The sequence below is a fragment of the Phyllostomus hastatus genome, unplaced genomic scaffold, assembly GCF_019186645.2.
Source record: "Phyllostomus hastatus isolate PE091 unplaced genomic scaffold, TTU_PhHast_1.1 phas_scaffold_78, whole genome shotgun sequence".
NCBI lineage: Eukaryota > Metazoa > Chordata > Mammalia > Chiroptera > Phyllostomidae > Phyllostomus > Phyllostomus hastatus.
The window spans coordinates 71,220,716-71,243,707 of record NW_025334041.1 but is presented as its reverse complement, the minus strand read 5'-3'; the positions used below and the strand labels follow the sequence as shown (position 1 = coordinate 71,243,707).

Sequence of the window (22,992 nt, the reverse complement as noted above, 5' to 3'; positions counted from 1 at the left end):
ACTGGTTGTTTTTTGTTTCTAAATTGTTGTTGTCCTTCTTTTGGTTGTGCAAGGAGGCACAGTGTGTCTACCTACACCTCTATTTGGCCAGAAGTCCTGTTATCTCTTTTTTAAAAATATTTTATTTATTTATGTTTAGAGAGAGGGGAAGGCAGGGAGAAAGAGAGGGAAAGAAACACTGATGTGCAAGGGACACATTGATCATTGCTTCTTGCACACCCCCAGCTGGGGAACTGGACCACAAGCCAGGCATGTGCCCTGACTGGGAACTGAATCAGCAATCTTTTGGTTCACAGGCTAGCAGTCAATCCACTAAACCACAATAGCCAGAGTTCGAGATGCTTATCTTAATCACACCTGCAAAGTCCCTTTTGCCTTTTAAGGTAACATATCCCTATATTCTGATGACTGGGATATGGACATCTTTGGGGGCATTACTCTGCCTACCACAGTCCCTGAGCACAGTCCCTGCCTCCCTACCGACTCTGTTCGAAGTAGAACTCAGTGCAGGCAGAGGGTTCAATCTCCTTAGCGAGTCGCACTGGCTGCTGGGGCTCCGCTGGGCTACAGAGAAACCAGCCAGGCCAGGCAGCAGCCTCAAGCCTGAAGGCAGAGCCCAAGCTTCTCTGGAAGAAGGTGAAGCCTGTGGCCCGCTCACCACCCTTGTACAGGTCCTCGATGTTCACATCCTGTGGGGGACAAGAGACCGGCTGTAGGATGAGGCTGCTAAGTAAGCAGTCAGCCTGGAGGCCTCAGAACTTAGCCAGAGAGGGACTGAATGGGATGGAGGGTGGGGTCTTTAGCCAGGAAACTGCCTCCTGAGAGCTCTAAAGGGCAAGGGTCTTGGCACTGAGTACAGAGGGAGATAGTGGAGACTCGCAGGAGGGGACGTGGGGACCTGGCAGGGAACCCACAGATGGGAGTAGAGATGCCAGAGTGTCCTGGAAGACAGGCAGGTCCACAGGGTCCCCCTAAACAGGCCATATCTCACCTCCAGCTTCAGGGAAGGCCCTTCCACTGTCTCCACACATGCCAGGCAGCGACTGCCTCCCTGGATCCCCAGGAAGATAGGAACTTTGGTGCGATCCAGGCCTCTGTTGGGAAGTATGCAGATCTTCTCTGGGAAGGAAGAAAGAAGGGAGCCAGAATGTGAGGCGACCCACACTGCAAGCTCTCAATGAGATAAGTTCAGGCAGGAACTGGGCCAGGGCACAGCTGGCCTGGACCCTGCAAGCAAGCTGTAGGATAAACTGAGACTCCTACTGGGGTCATGACCCTCTCACTAGGAGAGGTCCTCAGCTGTTCCCTGTCTCTTCTCAGTGTCACCAGAGGCAGGAGAGAAGGGCAGAACCTGTGGCAGAGGGAGCCTGGGAGAGTCCCAGTGGGTGGGGGCTCCAGGGCTCACCTGCACAGCAGTTGTCCGAGTCAGGATCTCCCACCAGGAGCTGGTTGTCTCTTACGCACAGAGCCTTCTGATCTGCATCCTTAATTCTGAAACAGGATGGCAATGCTCATGACCCACGTCCTTCCACCACCACTGAGTTCAAAATCCCACAGTTTGATCACCTTACTAAGTATCTGGAGGTTCTTCTCCTTCCACAGGTGTGAAGGGGGCAAGTAAAGGCCAGGTCATCTTAAGACAAGAAAGGCGTCCTGCATTTTGTCAGAGGCTGCACCTCTGCCCTTTATAAGGCTTGGGCTCTGTCAGGGCCTTCAAAGCATTGAAGGGAGCTGATGCCATTTCACTGAGGGGCAGGGAATTTTCCTGATGATGTAGCCCTTTTCCACCGCCTTCCGGAGAAATCTCCACATGAGGCTGTAATGTCTTTGGGATACAGTGAGCCTTATCCCAGGTTTTCTGGGCTTGCCTCAATTTTTCATAGATATTTATTGTCCTATTAAAGGAATCAATTGAATGTATATTGAAGTGTGATTTGCTTTTCAGATATTTAAAGACCATTCAATAGGAGAAAATCCACAACTGGAAGAATTCCTATGTGATGGTAAATGTGCCACGTGCCCCCTGCACCAAGCAGGTGAGCTCTGGGACAACCACGTTATGTGTGCCAAGTAAGGAGGTCAGCAGAGAGCTGAAGTGGGCCTGCAGGCAGTCACCAGGCTTGGGTGCAGTTGTAACAATGGGCCTGGGAGGGTGGCTATGTGCCTTGGGCTGGGGAGAAACCCTGGTGAGCGAGCACGTGCAACATCAAAGTCAAGCCAGCTATTAGCTCAGTTGCCCGGCTGGTTTCAAAGACATTTGTTACCCACCCTCAGGTCCAAGAAGGCTTCTTTACCTTCTAGGGCAGAAGCTCTGGGCCAAGGCCACTGCCTCCAGGAGCTTTTCCTTTCTCAATAACAGCTAATTGTAATGCCCTTAGCTAATGACTGTAGGTGTTTAACACAAGTTCACTTATACAATAAAAAATTAAGATCTGAGCAGCCTGAGCTTGCATGCTGGTCCATTAAGACTACACCATGCATCTGCCAGCAACAGGCTATTTGGAGACCTGGACCCAAGCTAGATACTCTAAGGTATGGTACCTATCTGGTCATTAGCATATTTTGTACCTGTGTCCTGCCTTCCAGCCAAGCTGTAACTTTCTAGGGCCCTGAGTGGGCCCCCTGTCAGGACAACAGGCCCATGCAGGAGCTGAGGAAAGACATCCCAGAAGCTAACACATTTTATTTTCATTACATCCCATCTTCTTCCCTAAGGGCTGGAGGAAATTTACAACACAAACCACAGACAGTAAAGAGTAAACTGTCAATAAACACCAAAATGTCAAATGGGAGAAAACACAAGTAAGACTTGGAAACCTAGACTGGGAGTAAAGGCCACAGAGGCCAGCATACACAGGTGTTGTCACCGAGACTCAAACTGGTCTCTGATCCTGTAGAAAGAGGGTGGGGTGGTACAGGGCATGTGCAGTCTGGGTCCTGGCTCTGGGGGACATCAGGGAACTCGCTGAACCTCTGAGCCTCAGTTTCCAGATCTGTAAAGTGAGTTTAGTGATACCTCTTGGATTCCTTAGAGTGGAGACAAGACAGTGGAATGACTAGCATCTTGCAGATGTTCAGGGAAGAAAGCCATTATTATTGGGGGTGATCATTAAGCTTACTTATGGGGCACTTGAGGTTTCTAAGGTAAGAAGGAGGCTTGTCCTTCTGACTCAGCCTCTTTCCCTCTCCTGTGTCATCCCAGGCTCCTGATCAGGAAAGGAAGGACTTACATGTAGTATCTTGCCATGGGGAGGGAGCACATTCCTGCAGGGGTGACTGGTCCTTCCTGGGGGAAAGGAAGGAAGAGCCATCAAAGGAAGGCAGTGGGGCTGGGGGCAGATACCCAGTCACAGGGTGGAAGTTCCCATCAGGGCGCTGTTCCATAACTGGCCCCCAGAGTCCACAGAACTCTCTCCCTTGCCCTGCAAGCTCCAGGCAGCTCTGGCAGCCCTCATTTGGGGCCATCTGGGAACAGGTCAAGCTGGCTGGGTGTGACTGTGTGACTGTGCTCTGGTGCCAGCCCTGGAAAACCAGAGAACAAGTTTCCCCAAATTGTTTGGCCAGGAGTACCTCCCAGGGCTGAGCCTGGGGAAGGGCAAGGGAATGATGGACTCTCACTTCACAGCTTGAGGATAAGCCCACTCAAACCTTGTCCCACTTCCCGGTGGCATAGGGTCACTGCAGTCCACCCTCCCTTAGCAGCGGGGGAGGACCCAGCACTGATGGACGGCAGGTGTCCTGCAGAGTTAGAGAGCATTATTCTTAGGGCCTGAGTTGCCTTGTTGAAACCAGGGAAAAGAGATCATCCAAAGCCTGATAAACCCCCCATTTATACCACACAGAAACAGGATGGGCTCAATGCATAGACACTTGTGTTTTTGAGGATGAGTGCTCTACACTGAAGCCTGTGTCCCCATATAAAGTCCAGACCACAGAGCCCCACGAGGCTCCTCTCCTTCAACCAGGTTATCTGCCCTAGAACCTGTCCCTAAAATGACTTTTAAAAGACTGGTCTGGAATCTAGTTTGAAAAGAACCAGATCAAATTAGGGCATGAGGGCAGTAAGAGTTGGAAAATAGCCCAGAAAAGTAAAATGCAAGGATGGCTAAGGCTGAGGTTTACAAAATAGATAAGATTCTCACCAAGAAGGGAAAATAGTAGAAAAAAGATAAGAGTGCAGAAAATAAGAGGGGGTGGGAAAGAGGAAGGTGGGGGAAGGAGCAGGGCTCAGAGAGGGGGAGGGTAGCACTGGGGGCGCTCGGGGGGCAGGTGAGACGACAGGGTGATGCTGATGGTGGGCTTCCAGCCACTGCAGTGGTACCAACCTCCATGGCCTGGGCGTTAGGAGGGTGTAGCAGGGACAACCTTAGTGACAAATCTGCCACTAGGACCCTTGAGACATCCCATTCCCTACCCCTGGGCTTTGTGGTGAGAGTTCAAGGGTTGGTGCGAGTGTAGGATAACAGGGCACTGGCAGGAGTACAGATCTGGACAAATGCTGGTGAGGTGATCAAAGTGTGAAAGAAGTCTGTGTACTCGGCAGTTTCACCTGTTGCCCAAACATTTGGTCATGAAAGTGTTTATGACATCACTTTTTACAATAGTGAGAAGTTGGAAATAAGCTAAGTGTCCAAATAATAGACAGGCTATTGATTTAAAAATTATGTCAAAAGAGACCATCAACAAAATAAAAAGACACCCCACAGAATGGGAGGACATATTCACTAATACATCTGATAAAGGGTTAATATCCAAAATTTATAAAGAACTTATGAAACTCAATACACACCCACCCACCCACACACACACACACACACACACACACCCTCAAACAACCCAATTCAAAAATGGGCAAAAGACCTGAATAGACAGTTCTCCAAAGAGGACATACAGAAAACCAATAGACGTATGAAAAGATGTTCAACTTTGCTAATCACCAGAGAAATGCAAATTAAAACCACAGTGAGATATCATTTCACACTTGATAGAATGGCTATCATCAATAAATCAACAAACAGTAAGTGCTAGTGAGGATGTGGAGAAAGGGGAACCCCTGTGCACTCTTAGTGAGAATACAGATTGGTGTAGCCACTGTGGAAAGCAGTATGGAGATACCTCAAAAAATTAAAAATAGATCTGCCTTTTGACCCAGCTATCCCATTTCTGGTAATACATCCAAAGGAACTAAAACACTAATTCAAAGAAGTAAGCACCCATCTGTTCATTGCAGCATTATTTACAATTGACAAGATATTGAAGCAGCCCAAGTGTCCATCAGTACATGTGTGGGTAAAACATCTATGGGATATTTACATAATGGAATATTATTCAGCCATAAAAAAGAGGAGAGAGAAAGTTTTACCTTTTGTGACAGCATGGGTGGACCTGGAGAACACTATGCCAAGGGAAATAAGCAAGTCAGAGAAAGAAAAATACCAAATGATTTCACTCATATGTGGAATCTAATGAACAAACTGAACTAATAAGCAACATAGAAAGGCAGATTCATAGATAAAGAACAGGATGACAGCTAAGGGGTGGAGAGGGGAGGGATGGAGGGATGGAGCAAAAAAGAAAAAGACCTCATGGACATGGACAATAGAGTGGTGCTAGGTGGGGAGGGAGTTATAAGGGGACTGAATGGTAATGGGAAAATACAATAAAAATCATTAAAAATATACTGAGTGAAAAATGCAAGACATAAATAATACATGCTATGATTCCACTTAAACCCACATGCATTCCAAGACACACAGAGAAGCAAAGACTGCCCACTTTTTGCTACGGCACTGACCTGCAGTGACGGGATCATGAGTGGTTTTGTTTTTTTAACACCTCAACATTCTTCCTGTATGAATATGAATTTTCTTTTTAGTGTAAAGTAAGTTTTAATTTTTTTAAGGGAGGTGTTCAGTTAGACTAACTGGTTCTCAAAAGTGCCGGCCCACTGAATCCCCTGGGGGCCCTTACTGAGGGGAGTTTCCTGGGCTTGAAGTGATTCCAGTGATCAGCCAGCCCTGGGACTGCTAGACCAGCTCAGTTCATCTCTCTCTGATGAACATATAAATAAATCAGTTACAGCTCTCATTAAAATGCAGATTCTGATTCCCTCCATCTAGGGTGGGACCCAAGACTATTTCAAACATGCAACCAAGTGACATTAATACTGCTGGTCCCTGGACCCCACTTTGAGTAGCAAAGCCCTAGGTGATCCCCCAGCCCAGGGAGGCCTACAGCAGCATGGCCTCAACGAAGGCCACCTGATGCTGTGCTCTGTCTCAGCCAAACTACTGGGGGTCCTTTTGTCATGGCAGCAGAAACATGGGCATCCTGGTGGCTGTGCCGGAGTCTGGCAGGGGGGCGTGCCTTTGTGAGGCTGGACAAGGGGACTGATGACTCTCACTCTCAGTCAGTGTCAGCTCAAAGAGCCAGCAGAAATTCAGTGCAGGTCCAGTCCAGCTAGATCCCCTGGGGCCCCAGAAGCCTCTGGTTCTGGCGCAGCCCCAAATGCCAGTGTCTCCCCTGGAGTGCAGAGGACTGAGGAGGGGTGAAAAGTCCTGTCTGGTCCACCAGGGAGCCTAGGGGTCCTGTTGCTGAACAGCTGCCTCGGTCTCTCCCAGGGTGCCACACATTCCATTCCCAAACTTGTCCTTCTCTATTGTCCCTAAGTGGCCTTACACTGGACTTTGTGCTGTACCCCTCCCTAAACACTGTCTCTGGCTGTCTCAGAGCTCATCAGTTTACCTATCCTGGAGCAAACACCAGCACCCCAGACATCCGCCATGCTGTTTGCACACCACCCTCATCTTACCCTCTCCTCGTTACCTTACACGTTACGTGTGTGAATATGTTATCCAAGACCAACGTTAGGTTCTGTGGCACTAAATTTGGACTCCTTCTCGATCCCTCCAATATTTGGCCTCTGCCCCAAGGAACCCTTGCCATGGATCACCTTCATACCTCTCCATGTCCTCTTCTCAGATGTCGTAGACTCTCTCGTCCCTTTGGGGGGCATCCCTAAGGCTGGAAGCCACAAGTTAAAGTCCTAACCACTTCTCTTTCATTTCCCAGAGTTTCAATTCACCCATTTCCACAATTGCAATAATCATGTTGGTCTACTCCCCCTGAAACCCAGACGGAACACCTCAGATTACCTCCACTAGCCTACAGGACACCCCCTCTAGACATCCTGCTGTAACGCCCAACCTAAGATCTCTAAGGTCAAATTAACTGCCTCCTGCCCCCTCAGCCCATTCTTCCTCCCAGTTTCTTTCTCTCCCTGACGTAATTTTCCTCCAGCCATGAGATTCGAAAACCTAACGATCATTGACCATTTCTCCCAAATCTCCTTGACCAAATCTGATTTATCAGCAAGTTCTGATAGATTATTCTTTAAACTGTAACTTTGACTTCTTAACAGCCATTGGACCCGTACTCCTGGTTTTTCTACCTTCAGTCCAGACCAACCTGGACTCATCTTCTAAGAACTGCTTCTGCCACATCCCCTGCAGCTCTAGAATCCACAGTGGCTGCCCACTTCACCACCATCCGGCCCAGATTTCCTCGTGTGAGTGTATCTTACTTCTCTGTGGACACGGAACCACCCCTCCAGGCATGCGACTTCTTCTTACCTTCCAGCGGGCACACTCAGGGCTGTCTTTGATTTCCCTGCCTAGGAAGTCACCCCTTCTCACTGCTGTCCACTCTGACCTGTGGCATTAGGGTCACTAAACATGGAATCATTACCTAAAGGTTCTGCCAAATTAATTATCAGCTCAGAGTAACAACTCAGGTATATAAGGCTATGTCACTTAACCTCCAACCCTCAGTTTCAGCATCTATAAAATCATGAAGTTAGAATATGTGGTTATTAAGAATCAGATCAAACCATCTATGATGCCATGACTCGGAGTTTAATGATTTTCTCCTTTACTATTATTATACCCTCCTCTGTACTCCTATTAAATTTCTCTGTATTTTTTCTTGTTCTATATATAGACATTTGTTTTCCTTATGAAAAGTAACACAATCTTGAAGCATGGCCCTAGCTTCCTACAGCCTCCCAACTGACATGAATGCTACTGTGGGCAGGGCACAGAAGCACATGCAGCTGACTTCAATGGCAAGGGTGGGTTCAAAATGTAGTGCTGGTACTGATTCGGGTTCCCCTCGCCACCTTGGAAAGCTCCCTTTATCCTGGGCTTCCAACAACTTATTCTCATTGAAATGAGAGTTTGGGCAGGTAATACTCTTAAAAACTAAGTTTTGCACTGAATCTGTACACAGAATCTTAATGAAAGTATAATGGATAAAAGTGGCCTGCTTTTGCTGAGTCAGGGAGTGATGGAGATGCCAGAACTTGTGAGCATTTTCCTTGACCACTGAAGCAGGCACTGGGGTATCTCTGAGGAACCCCACACCTTACCAAACACTACTGAACACCACTGGCCTAGATATTTCCTCTGACATCACTTTCTAAAATCTATGGTTCTAAGTATCAAAAATATCTAACGCAACCTACAGCTTCTCCTCAAATCCCTTCTCTGTGCCCCTGGAATTATCTAGCAATCCCAATGTTCTATGGGTAGGACATCTTGCCATCTAGAAAGTTGCCAGGAGGAGTTAAGGAAAGGGGCATATTGGAGATGCTGGCAGAAGGGAGAAGAAAAGAGATAAAAAGAGAGAACACTGCCTGCCCACCACTGACCTGTAGATCCTGGGTGCCTGGAACCGCCACCTGATTTCTTCAGGGCACCTGCCCAGGGTTTATATTGTCTGAACAGGTGGGTTGGGCCTGCAGCATCTTTAAAATTGGCTCTAGGATGGGGAAGAAGAGCCTGAGGATTTCACAATGTCTGCAGCACACTGGATAATGAGAAGGTGAGGGTACTAATGAGTGTTTGTTTGTAGAAGCTAGGTGTTGGGCCCCTGCTCATCGCTACTGTCATTGACAGTTATTGGTGGTTTGGGCCACCAGGTAAACAGTGCTGGGGTCAGATGTCCTTGTGTTGCCTTCCCTTTGGTGTGTCATGGGCTCCACTCCAGGCTTCAGGGCAGCACATGGAAAAGGAGTGTGCCCAAGGGGCCTAAGGGCAGAACAATGTCTGATAGCTGAAGCCCAGCAATGGGAGAGTGGGGCTCACCACATGGTGAGTATGACCCTGTCTGGGGAGATGAGAGGGCATCCAATCACTGGTATAAATGCAACAAGATAGAATATCTTAGAAAACCCACCTCAGGAGGACATTGACCTTAGATCCACCCTGGACTGAACAGGCAGCCTGTGCCCTGGACAGCTAGGGCACTTGACACAGTGGGAGCAGGGCAGGGTGAACACTCAGGCCCCGAACTGACAGAACTTAACTCAGTCCATCCATCCATTTGTCCATCTATCCACTCACAAGGGGCAGAACACTTAGGTATACTGTTCTCTGGGGACCAACTTCCCTATTGTAATTTTTCCCCTCAGGTCATTTGCAAAGTTCCATTGAAAGGCTTGGGGAGGACGGAGAGAGGTCAGTTCAACACCCAGACACCTGCAGAGCGAGAGATAAGAGAAGATGGGCAGGAATGGGACCAGATTTCTATTTTCTAAGGCCAGTAGTCATTCTTGACCCCCTCTCTCAATGTCTTGTCCCGCTGTGTAAAGGGCAGAAGCATGGGGGGTATGGTCCCTGGTAATCAGTGAGTGTTTACTGAGCACACACACTGCTGTGTGACAAAGACAATACAGCACAAGGTCCCTACAGAGTAGTTTAGTTTACAGTCCAGCTGGGGATCTAAGTCATAAACACTTGGAAAGATAAGAAGACCAGACTCTAGCCCTGGCCTGTTGGTTCAGTTGGTTGGAGCATCACCCTGTGTACTAAAAAAGCTGTGGGTTTGATTCCTGATCAGGGCACATAACCAGGTTGCTGTTCAATCTTTAGCCAGGACACATACTGAGGTGGGGGACCAGTCAATGGTTCTCTCCCCTTCCCCCACCGCCTTCCTCTCTTTCTAGTGTCAATGGAGCATATCTGGGGGGGCGGGGGGGTGAGGATTAAAAAAAAGACCAGATTTTGATCTGGGCCAAAAGCCTATTGTGTTGGAGACAACACACAGGCAGACAATTTCCTTGATTAGAAAAACAAATTTCTAGAACTGTAAGGGCCTCAGACATGACTTAATTGGTGCTACAGTATCCCTGAGAAGTAGGCTCAGCCAGCTCTGCTCCAACACCTCCAGGGCCAGGGAGCTCACAAACCTCTTGGAGAAACCCTAATGGTGTATGTTGTCCTTACAGTTAAAATTTCCAGGTCACACAAGAAAGCAGCTCTATCTGTCCTCTCACCGGCCCTGCTTGTGTGTTGGGGAATTACAGCGAACAAGTGAGTCCTCCAACCGGCAGCCTTGGAGTACTGGAGGGGCCCCTAGTGTCTGGATTCTTCGGGATACAGGCTCCCAGCCCTTTGCCACTTCCCTGAGACTTGGCCTGGGCCCCTCTGCTCTTCAGGACACACCATGGTCCTCAGTGCTGACAACTGGCACAGACTGCACGGGCCTTGGGTACACACCTCTGTAAATACCACCCAAGGCTGGGGGCTGGTACTGAAATGGAAGAAATCTAAAACCACTAGACATGCTTCTCTTGAATGTTGTGATGCCAGGAACCCCGACTCATACACATAGCATTTTAAATCCATTCCTTTTCGATCATCATGTGTCAGCTCATCCCTGCTAAAGCCCTTTTGAGTTCTATTGCCTGGTAAATGATGAAGAGCCACTTCAGGCTGAAGAAGCTTCAGGAATGAGAAAATTTCAGCTGCTCCCTGAGGGTGGAGCATATGAAATTTATGTGGTGGAAGAGAAAGAATGTTCCAGGTTAAGAAACAGCTTCCACATTCCACTCACTGAATTCCAATTACCAAACACAGTGCAAGAAGCTTGGGAACAAGTCGATGCAGCCTTGACCTTGAAATCATTTTAGGGGCCACAGACCCCAAGTCAACTTATTACAATGAGGGAAAGTTTGCATAGAGATGCATACAAGACTGTCAAAGCAGAAGACCAGGCATCCTTACTCAGCAAAGGCTCCCCGGAGGAGGCGGCAATCAGGGTCTATGGGTGAGCCCATGGGTACAGAGTGTGAACTGGGTCTGCAGAAAGAGCCTGGGGCCTGGAGCTGTGTTCTCGACACGAAGTCCTGGGAGGCTGCAGTTGGAGGTCCAGGAGGCAGACCCTCTGGCCTGGCTACCCCCTGCTAGTCCTTCAGTGAAATCCAGGTTGTACTGACAGATGAGGAGCAGGTGCAACACCTGGCTCATATTTGGGTTCCTTCCTGGCCTCTGCTCTCACCCCCAGGGTTTAGGTGGAAACATTGGGGTCACAGTCCCTAGCACGCATGGCTGGAGGTGCAAAGTCAAGGAAGAGCTAAACTTTGCAAAAACAGAGACTATTCAACAAATTTTGTATGATCAGCTTTTAAATACAATGTTTGGGGAAATGAGGGACCAATGTGCACTTTGAGAAAGAAAATAAATAAAAGCATTTACTTCTCTTCCCTGTGTATTAGTCATCTATTGCTGCCTAACAAGTGACTCCAAAACTCAGCCACTTAAAGCACCACACATTTATCTTCTCACATGGTTTCTGAGGGTTGGCGCCTACAGCAGCTTGGCTGGGTGGTTCTGCATCATGCTCTCCCCAGGCTGCAGTCGGCACCATCCTGGCAGCCTGACTAGGGCCGGAGGAGCTGCCTCCACACTCACTCATGTGACCCTAGGCAAGAAGCTTCATTTTCCATCACTCAGGTCTCTGTCGCTGCTTACAGCATCCAGCTGCTCCCCCAGCTCAAGGGAACAAGGAAACAGACGAACATAGAAGCTGCGGGAACCTCAGAAGCAGCATTGCCTTACTTCTGCCATATTCCACTGGTCACAGAGATGATGGGTGCAGTGTGGGAGGGGACAGAGTGTGGGGACACCAGGAGATCTGGACCATTAATTTCCAAAGGTTGCCATGACCAATTACCACAGACTTGGTGGTTTAACACACCAGTCTTATTTGGGGAGACTGGCAGGCCATGCTCCCCTGGAGGGTCTGGGGACAACACCTCTTCCTGACAGGAGCATTGGCCATTGGCATTCTGCTTTATTGTAGCACAAGTCCAGCCTCTATCTACACATGGTCTTCCTGTGTAGACCAGGAAGGTCTCCTGTTCTGACTGGGACACCAGGCATACTGGATGTGGGGCCACCCCAACACAGCAGGACCTCAACTAATTGCACCTGCAAAGGCCCTATCTCCAAATAAGGTCATAGTCTGGGGCTCCCAGAAGGACATGAATTTATGGGGACATTACTCAACCAGCACAGAAGACCTTTGGAGGCTGAACCCCACACCATGAAATCTCAGGGACCATGACCACTCCAGCTCAAAGTGCAGGGTTTTCTTTCTGTGAATCCCCTCCCCAGGAGATTCCAGCCACAGGAACCCATCACTAACCTCCTCCTTGGCAGCTCTCCTGAGACCCAACTCCTGCTGCTGCCGACCAAAGCAGCAGAATGCAGTCAACTTAGATCTCAGTACGGGAACATGGGAGCTGAGGACAACCAGAAATGATGTCTGGTCTGCTCACCTCAAGATTAATTCTTCTCATTATGACACCAGTAATCCATCTTCAGCATAGAATAATTAGAATACACAAATAAATTTAAAAAACAAAAAGAAGGCCACATATAATACCAGTATGCCAACATTGCTAAAATTGAAGTAAACTCTTTCAGACATTTTTCTCTATTTTTTATTTAAATAAGTATTTTTAATTGAAACAGAATTACAGATATGCCACTTTGTAACTTGCTCTTTTCACTTACTATGTCATGAGCATCTTGCCATGTGAATAGACACCAGCATCTTGGATTTTAATTGTATCTGGGTTGCAAAAGGAATGACATGCCTGCCCATCCTGGGTCTTCTGAGCTGGAGCCATTTCCTTGGGCAGCACTACCCTGCCCTGCCCATGGTGACAGTGAGAGGGTGGGGGTGGAAAAGGCACACAGGATGGCAGCTGAATTAAAGGGAAGGGGGGAAGGGCTGGTCCTGGGGTCTCTAACTCTTTGACCCCCTCCATATTCTGGATGGGGTGGTGAGAGGACCCCATGTGAGTGGCTAGTGGCTATAATAGGCTCAACCTGGGACAGGACTGGCCTGTGGGGTTCAGGGACACTGGGTAAGTCACCTCAAAGCCCAGAGGATTTCCACCACTCCCCTCGTGCCATGTTTGCAGGGCTCCATACCAGTAGTGCCACCCAGCATGGAAAGAAATTGTGAACTAAGCCCCAGTCTTCAGCAGAATTTACCCAAACTGGGAACCAGGAGAAGGAAGAGCGGCTATGTGCCCAGCCAATCAGGTGGGAGCCCAAGAACAGAGGTGGAGCGGTCACCTGGGCCTCCTCCTCCTCCACTTGCCCCGGTCAGCTCTGTCCACAAGACCCTGAGGGGTGCCTTGCCCTAGTCACATTGCTGGAAGTAGAAATCCGTGATGTGATTGTCCCCACTGTCATCTCCCTGGAGCTGGGTGAGTCTCAGAGGCTGGTCAGCTTCGGGCACAGTGCAGAGGAACCAGCCCGGGAAGGCGGCTGACTCGAAGCTAGAGGTGAGCCCTGTGTCTTGCCTGTAGAAGGTGAAGCTCTTGGATTCTTTGTGGCTGAAGTAGAGCTCCATAATGTCCACTGGCTGTGAGCAAAGGGCATGGCAGTGAGGGGTATGAGTGGAGTGGCCAGGAAGCCAGGGCTGAGGACATGGGACACAGAGCAGCAATGGACCCCAGGGGTCCAGCATCTGCTGCCTAGTGAAGCCAGGTGATGCTCCACAGGACTCACCTCTAGTTTCAGAGTTGGTTCCTGCCCTGTGCCACACGACAGGCACTGACTCCCTCCCTGGACACCCAGGATGACTGGAGAAAGGCTGACATCCAGAAACCGATTGGGAACAACACTGATCTCCTCGCCTAGATGAAGGAAGCCAGATTCAGGGGCCTTGACTGCCTTCCCTCCCCCTCCCCCATCATGACCTTTGGGAAGCAGGTCTCTGTGAGGCATGCTGTTCCCAGGTCTCAGCAACTGTCATGTGGAGAAGGGTGCTCTCCTGCCAACTGGCCCAAAAGACATCCAGGCACTAGCATATGGTACCACCTCCCACCCCCATGCCCACCCTCTTGCTCAGGATCAGATCTTCAAGTCTTCTCCAACCCCTGCAGGACATTGGACTTCCTCCTTTCATACCCTTAGGCCCTCTGAACTCTTCAAAGTTATGTGGGCATTTTCTACTCCCTGTGAGATTCTTAAGAACAGGAGAAGGTCTCAGTCCTCTCTGTGTCACCCACACACGCATAACAGATACATGCACACATGTGCACATGTGTGCACACACGTCCTTGCAGAGGTTCTGCCTGGCCCCAGCGCCTGGTGAACGTGTGCCAGGTGGGCAGGTGCATGCTGTTTTAGAGAGAAGGGCCTGCTGCTTGCGGTATCTGGTGCACACTGAGTAAACACCAGGCCAGATGGTGCTACCAGCTCCCACTCTGAGTGACCAGGGATCTCCAAGAACAGAAGGGACCCCCAAATGGGAATAAAGACACAGGGAGCCTGATTACTTCTCTCCAGCACTGGCTCCCAGGAAAAGGAATGTGTGACCTAGGTCCACCTGTGAGGGAAGAACAAAGCATTCTCCTCGGGAAACATTCTCACCTCGGTTTAGAGGCACCAGGTGGTACTGGGGCGTGTGTCTCACTTTGCCAGAAGGTGTAGCATTTTTTGTCCTTGCTCAGAGCCTGGTTTCAGGGTACCCTGGCTACTGTGTCAAGCCTGGGTCTTATGTGGCTGTTCTAAGTCTTTCCATCCCCTTCCCTCAGAGAGCACAGAGCCCTAAGGAAGAAGGGTCCTGATTGGTACCCACCTTTCATGACCTTCCCTGCATGCATCCCACCGGCTAGAAGCTGGTTATCATGCACATAAAGTATCTTCAATGCTGCATCCTTCATTCTGGAACACCAGGACAATGACACTTAGTCAGGGAAGGGTGGGTGTGTGTCCAGCTTGGCCTAGCTCCAGAGTCTCCCCATTCCAGGCACTGTTTCCCTGTCTGCCTGCTGTGCCAAAGGAATGGCACAACCTTTTCCCAGCCCCACTGGGTTCATGTCCAGCCAGGGGACCACCCCACAGACTACCCCCTACAAGTCAAGGATTCTGTCCCTCACCCTCTTTAATCTTCTCTATACCGAGCAGTCCCTCGTGTGTCATGTTGGAAAGTCATGTTGGAAAGAGTAGGACGAGAGCCCTGGGTCCTCGTCCTACTCTTCCCCACTGCTGCTAGGTCACAAAGGACAAGCCACTTATCCCCTCTGGGCTCGGGTCTGCCCATCATTAAGCTAAGACGGTGAGTTAGCCAATGCCCAGGCCTCGTCCAGATTAACATCTAATTCTTCAGTAATTACTGAAGACATCCAGGGGCTTTTACTTCTGCTGGACCACACATCCCCTACTACATTAAGAATTTCTTTACATTTAAAATGCTTTCCTCTGACTTTTCAAATGTATGTCTCATGTGTGAGCACAGCTGATTTTCTGGCCTCCTGTGAGGTGATGGTATATCCTACAGTGGGTTTTCCTGGATGTTACGTGGAAAAAAGTATGCTGTGTACAAATTGGTTCAAAGTTGGCTAAATACAGACAAATCTCTACTTCAGAGCTCCCAACCTACTTTCACATATGAGGAGACATAAACAGCAGTATTTTTCACATTTACTTGATCAGGGAGCCCCACTGTGTTAATGAAGAAGCTTGTAGGACTGGGGTTCCACAGAACACACTTTGGGAAAGGCTGATTAGGCTCTGAGTTCGGCAAGAGCAAGAACGAGTGCCATTCGTGGCTGTGATGTCCGGAGTGTAGCTGAGTGCCTGGTCAGCACACACCCAAGGACAGACAAACTAGCTGTAATTTTGTTGCTGTTGTATTGTCCCAAAGGGCAGCAGGGAGCAGTGGAGCAGAGGGGCCGGCGATGCCAGGTCACCACAGCAGGTGTAACAGCAGGTCTCCTGACTTCCACTCTCAACATGGACACATGAGGCTGCAGCTCCACACAGGTGACTCACCTGTCCATCTTCACATGGAGGAGCCCCCATGAGGTAGCTACCTGACTGAAGAGGCTAAAGAATTTCTCTTAGGGCAGCTAGCGGCTGTTCACAATTACCCACCTGCCCATCTAAACTGGGGAGCTGCAGCTCGGTTGGTCCAGGTCCCCCCCTCCTGGACAAGGCTGGACAACAGGTGCACCTGGCACTCACTTCCCCCAGGACCTGGCCAACTCAGAGGCTCAGATACTCACCGGAAGCACAGGGCCCCACTCAGAACCATCCTGACCTTCAGCGTGTGGACTGTCCTGTTGTGAAACAACAGGTGTTAGGAGGAGACAGAGTTGAGCTGGCGGGGACCTGGGTAGCAGGCAGCCTCCCAACCCCCCATCATGTGGACAGCCCCCACAGAGCTGGGAGTCCTAGGTCTGGGGTCAGAAGAGAACCCCAGTCCTGCTGGGGAGAATGAAACTAGCTCCCCAGGGACACCTAAGACCACTCCTTTCTCCTGGCGGAGCCTACCGTGTCTGCCTGCTGCTCCTGCAAGGATGAGCACAGGGACGCCCGGGCCCTTTAATAACATGCTAGGGAGAGGCCTGAAACTCCTGCAGATGGGAGGAGCAGGGTTTCCCACGATGACCTCACACCACCCTATCTCTCCCAGGGAAGGAAGGTTCTGGAGACTGTCTTCCTTCTAACAATTCTGAAGACATCCTGGGGTTTCCTAGGTCTTCCTGAGCACTTGGTTCCTGGATCTCAGGTCCCTCCAAACCCAAAGGTGTCAGTGCAGACAGCAGCTCAGAAAGCAGACTTTAGAACTACCGCCTTCCTTCCTCCCTCTCTCCATCCTTCCTTCTTTCCTTCCCTCCTTCCCCAAACCCTCAGGCCTGTGGAAGTCCCTAGAGGTGGGGCTTTCCTGCTTTCTCCTGCTTACAGGATGTTTAGTCTGCATAGCCATTGTAGAAAAACTTGAAAATCTAGATTGGCAAAGAAGAAAATTTGTCTTCACTACTATAGCACCATCGGAAAACTTGTAAGCCCAGCTTTTCCTCTGCACGTGGACACATTACCCATGGCTTTTTCACATGACTGGATGTAGGACTACGCTCTCTTCAGCCAGCATGCTTGTGCATGTAGCAAGGCAGCACAGTATCTTCCCATACCAAATATAGATCATGATGTCATCACATTCAATAGCTGTTTGGTATTTCACTGCATAGGTGCAACATCATTTATTTACAGTAATCAATTCTTAGCAGTCCTTTATATTGTTGTTATTATTATTATTTGCTGTTGAAAGTGATGTTGTGACAGGCATCCTTGTGTCAGCATCTTGTCTCATGTGTCTAATGGTTTCTGTAGGAAGTAAAATCTAGTTCATGCTCTCTGTGATTGATCTTTCTTCCTTTCCAAATGGTAAAGTCCGATGTGACTGTGTAGTGACTCAGGCAGTGCTAATACACCCACACACTCTCCATGATCAAGCTGAATGAAAGGTAAGTGTCCAAGCATAATAATGAAATTTAATTATGTCTTGAGTACTATTGATAACTATTTACTGTTAAGACATACAGTTTTTGAAAACTGTCTTCAGGTTTTTGGCCTAAATGAGCCTTAAAGTGCTCAAGAATAAATAAAATATCAAGTTGTTCAAAAGATAGAAAATAGTCTTCTCTTTTTCACATAATGCCATTAATGTGATGAACACCTTCAGAAAAATAAAAGATGTGGAGGTTACTTTATTACAAAATTATTAAAATAACCATAAATTGGTCAAATAAAAATGACACTGAGTGCTCTGGCTGGCGTAGCTCAGTGGATTGAGCATGGGCTGCGAACCAAAGTGTCACAGGTTCGATTCCCAGTCAGGGTACATGCCTGGGGTGCAGGCCATGACTCCCAGCAACCACACATTGATGTTTCTCTCTCTCTCTCTTTCCCCGTCCCTTCCCTCTCTAAAAATAAATAAATAAAATCTTTTAAAAAATGACAATAATTGCAAATAGTTGCAAAAAAACAAAAGCAAAAACAGAAAGAAATTCCCAAAGGTGTTGGTCTATAGGCAAAGTGACTTTAAGCAAACAGGCTTTTATTTGCAAAATGACTTTGGAGAAGTGGACATTATTTCACCTAGAAAGGTAAAATGCTGTCTGCCCAGGCTGCCCTCTCTGAGCCCCTGATGCTAGTGAACCTGCAGCTTCACAGAACTTTTTTCCTTCTGCCTATTAAAGAAAGATGCTGGTGCACGCCTCCGCCCTCCCGCCCCTCTCCCAACCCCAGGCCAGTGGGCTCCTTGAGGTGCTGGGCAGGCCTCTGCCAGAGCTATCTACACTGTAATGCACTTCAGTGGAGACAAATATGGACAAATGAATGAGCTAGGAAGGTGAAAGTGAGAAAGATAAAACAAACTCTTGTTAAGAAAAGTTCTCCAAACTTGAAAATATGACAAAATGATCATTGCGTGTGCCCAATGCATCACACTAGAGCATTGTCAGGCAGCCCACCAGAAGTCACTCTGTTCACTAGGGAGCACACCTTCTTCTAACTTACTAATACTTTGTATTAGATACCAGACTCTGTGAAGCTGGATTTGAACTAAAAGAAGGATGGTAATTTGCAATTGAATGACTGCCTTATAGAAAAGACAGCACCAAAGGGTGCCTTTTACCGCCTTGCAATTCATTAAGCAGTTTTTTAAAATCTAAGTCAGCCAAACTATTCCACATTTCATCCTCTGTTCCTGGCTTATCTTTTAAATCTACTGTATCATTCTGCTGCTTCCTCATTTATTAATAATCGTAAACCTTTATGTGTCCTCACTATGTGTTTGCATGAGAGTCATGTTTTAAACTTTCTGAAAATTAAGCTGGCACTACATAAAGACAATGTTATTGTGCCCCAAGCTCATACACCCTGTGTGGTGGTTTTAAAATATGTCCACCAATTCTTGGATACTTGACCTTCAAGAGGTGGAGCTTGAGTCCCTTTCCTTGAGTGTAAGCTGAACCTAGTGACTTGCTTCTGAAGAACATGCCATGTGGTAGAGGAGCCAGGGTACCACTTCTCAGGCCAGATCCTAAAAGGCACTGTAGACCCTGCTTCATCTTTCTGGGATCACTTACTGGGGGGAAACTGGCTGCCATGTTCTCAGGACAGTGAGGCAGCCTGTCGAGAGGCGCACACAGTCAGGAACTACGGCCTCTTCCAACAGCATGTGAGGGAGCAATAGACACAGAACCTGTCCCCTGCCCAGCCCTAGTCAAACCTCGGATGCTGCCCCCCTGACTGACATCTGCTGCTTCAAGAGACACTCCAAGTCAGACCCCCAGCTGATGTCCCTGCCATGATGCCTGACTCTGAGAACCCATGAAACAATACAGGTTTGCTGTTTTCTGAGCTGCTACAGTCTGGGATATTTGTTATACAGTAGCTGGGAACTAGCACACCTGGTCGCCACTATTGGCACTTTCTCCTCCTGTTGCTTCCTCATCCCCCACAGTCTTCAGTGGGTACCCTCCCTTCTTGGGAAACATCTCAACTTCTCATGGGATGTCTGTGTGACTGCAGAGGTGCCAGAAGCTGTCCCAGTCTACAGAGGGTAATTGCCCCACAGTGACCTCTTACCACCCTTCGTGAGTGGCAGGGCCTGGAGGTGAGGTGGCACCTGCTGTCATTGTGGAGGTGAGGACTCACACAGCCCACATGTCCACACTTGTGTCATGTAGAGGCACACATTCACAAACAGCTCATTATAGAAAAATAGTCATTTTTATTAGAAAGGTAAATTTTATAATACTTAGGATAACTAGTATTCATGTGGTGTTCACTATGTCCCTAGAACTCTGTCTAGTGGTTTGCCTGAATTTTCTGATTTTAGACTTATAACTGCTCAGTGGGGTAAATATTATTATTATGTTTTGTGGATATGGAAACCCAGCATAGAATGATTAATTATGTTGCCTGTTATTAGGAAGACCAGAAATTAGTATCAGAGTCAGGACCAAATCCAGGAAACCTAAGTTAAAGCTACTGACCCTGAGGTACAACACAGCAGTCAGAGCGATCCTTTCACAACCTGAGTCAGACTGCATCACCCCTTTGCTCCACATGTCTCAGAGCAGAAGGCACATCTTCACCCTGCTTTGAGACCTCTCAAATCAGGCTCTCATTAGCTCTTGGCCTCATTCTTTCACCACCTGTGCAGTGCTCTCAGGACACAAAGGCCTCTTGCTCTCAGTCCAGGGCCTTTGCACTGGCTCTCCCTTCTGCCTGCAAAGCTCTTTGCCAAGATACCTGCGTTGCTCCTTTCTTACCTCCTTAGAGTCTTGCCTAAATGTCACCTTCTCACTGAGACCTGCATCACCATCCCATGCCTCTCTTCCTGTTCCCACACCCTTTACTGTGATCTACTTCTCTCCCGGCCTCTCAGCACTTATCAGCATATTGCATAACTCAGCTGTGTGTTGTGTGTGTTTGTGATAAACATTACTCACCAGCTCCCCCGCCATCCCTGCTGGAAGATAAGCTCATGTGGAGGTGTGTCCTGTCGATTCTGTTTGGTGATGTATTCCAAGCATGGAAGGTAGTACCTGTTATACAGTCTGTCTTCCATAAATCATGTTGCATCATCACTAGTGAACTGTATGCTGTATCACATTGACAAGACCAGAGAATTGTCAACATATTGTTCACAATTATGATTTTGTTTCTCAGACAGCTATGATGTTTCTGGGTCCTCATCCTCTTAATGTAGAATTAAGGGCACAGGTGGACACACTGTGGCCTGTAGGCTACAATGGGCCCACTGTCTGTTGTATAAGTGAAGTTTCATTGGAACACAGCTGTGCTCATTTGCTTCCACAGTGTGTGGCTGCATCAGTGCCACAACAGCAGGGCTGATATTAGTGACAGAAATGGCCCTTTCTCTTAAAAAGAAAGTTTGCTGAACACTCGTCAAAACTCTTTTGATTCAAGTCCTAAATCTGTCACTTATTAGCGTGTGCCTTTGGTCGCGTTATTTAGGCTGTCTGTGTTTTGTAGTTATCTATACAGTGGGGGTAAAAACAGCCCTTCCTCAGGAGTGGTTGCTAAGCTGACGTGAGTCGACACCTGTGAGAGAGCAGTGCCTGGCACGCAGTCGGGGCCCACCTGTCAGCTATGCCGTCATTGCTGTCGCTGTCAGCTGCATGGCCTGGGGAAACTTGCTCCATCTCTCTGACTTGATGAATTATTGAGCCTCATTTTTGTTTCTCCATAGAGAGGACAGTCATGTCCCCCTTTCTGGGCTGTCAGGAGGATGAGCTGAGTCAGAGGCTGTAAAGACCAGAGTCGGCACTTAGCACAAAGTGACACTGGCTCCCTGTCCTTCGTGTGTCTCTTTCTCCTGCACTCATCCCAGGCAATTCAAGAGGGCACAGAGAATGTGGCAGAAGCCAGGTTTACACCAACCTAAATCCGAGACCAGTGCAGGACGAAGCCCTTGCTAACATGCCTCAGCTGACTCAGAGAGGGAGGAGGCCGGCCCAGCCTGGCTGGATGGCTGCAGCGTATGCCGTGGGGTTTTCAAATTATTGTACTTACAAGAAAGGTCAACATGTGCTGTACATTCACTGTCTCAAAAGTGGTACCCACCTTGTACCACAGTCCTGTGAGGTAAGTGCTATTCTCCTCCCATCTCACTGATAGGACAAAATGAGGCTTGGAGAGGGTAAGCCACTCAAGGTCCAAACTAGTAAGGGATGTACCTGGTGTTGGTGCCCTGGCAGTTAAATTACACACTGACCACCCCACTCCCCGCTGTGAACCAATATGCCACGTAAAGCTTACAGGTTCCAGCATTAGAGGGATGGAGGGCAGAGTGGGGGCTGGTGATCTCCCTGCCAGAAGCCTGTGTGCAGCAAGGACCAATGGTTTCTTGAGAAGAACAGGCTTCAGGAAAGACCGTGGAAACCAGCAGAGTTAGTCCAGAGACAGGCTCCACCAAGATAGAGTGTGGCCCACCTCAGGACCCAGAGACTTCCACTCCTTGCAGTGATTTGTTGGCATAAAACACCCAGCAAGGGAGAGATGGCCATGATGCACAGACACGTGGCCTCCACGGAGCTGTGAGTAGACACAGACTTTCTGCTCCAACTCCAACCACATTGTTGGGTCACTGTGGGGAGCAACAGAGCACAAGTGTCACTTTGCTCGTAGCACTTTTGAGAAACATGGAATCTTTGTGAAATAACAGGGAATCTGTGGGTCAGGGCCCAGCAGCTAGGGGCTCAGCCAGAGATGGGTTTGCTCCGTACTAAGGGATGGGGGCTAGAGGAGGGCCAGTTCTATAAGCTAGGATGGGGTGCTGTGTAACCCACAGGGTGGGGTGAGGCTCTGTATGTCACACCTACAGACAATTTCTCCAGACTGAGTCACTAAGGGCAGGGCCAGAGCCACTGGTAACCCCCTCCCTTTGGATCCAGGTGAGAGAGACCCTCCAGGAAAGATCCAGGAATCTCCTTCAGCTGTACCTCAGAGGCCTCCAGAGCCCAAGGACTTACTCGCCTCCTGGGGTTATGTGGTTTGGCCATTGGTGGACCTCAAGGTAGGACTTGGGCCAGATTCTGGAGCATGAAATCCTGGCCAGAGCACAGGCTCTGTGTGCACAGCTATGAGCCCACCAGGGAGGGCGCTCTCAGCCAGGCTGGGTGGGGCAGGCACACTGCATGCACATCTGGCAAACATCTACCTGACCATCTATGAAGTGTTTCCTCCTGTTTGCCTGCCTCTTTCCACAAAGGACTTGGAGCAGTGAGCCCCCACAGCAGAACCACTCAGGGCAAGGAGAGCTGCACAGGCTCCCCCAGAGGAGGCCCAGCCTTCCTTTTGTTGGTGACAT

At 48.8% G+C, this 22,992-nt stretch overlaps 2 protein-coding genes across 2 annotated transcripts; both read right to left on the bottom strand.

The window, feature by feature from the left end:
- Positions 1 to 476: 476 nt before the first annotated feature.
- On the bottom strand, positions 477 to 3,262 carry IL1F10 (interleukin 1 family member 10). The gene is made up of 4 exons (XM_045828896.1): positions 3,231 to 3,262; positions 1,406 to 1,491; positions 992 to 1,119; positions 477 to 689 (listed from the first exon to the last, which is right to left on the bottom strand). The coding sequence occupies exons 1-4, from the start codon at positions 3,260 to 3,262 to the stop codon at positions 477 to 479; spliced, it is 459 nt and encodes a 152-aa protein (XP_045684852.1).
- A 10,108-nt stretch (positions 3,263 to 13,370) lies between these two features.
- On the bottom strand, positions 13,371 to 16,144 carry IL36RN (interleukin 36 receptor antagonist). Its single transcript, XM_045827278.1, has 4 exons — positions 16,137 to 16,144; positions 14,941 to 15,026; positions 13,866 to 13,993; positions 13,371 to 13,719 (listed from the first exon to the last, which is right to left on the bottom strand). Exons 1-4 carry the CDS (start codon positions 16,142 to 16,144, stop codon positions 13,495 to 13,497), a joined length of 447 nt encoding a protein of 148 aa, XP_045683234.1. The 3' UTR covers positions 13,371 to 13,494.
- Between the last annotated feature and the right edge of the window lie 6,848 nt (positions 16,145 to 22,992).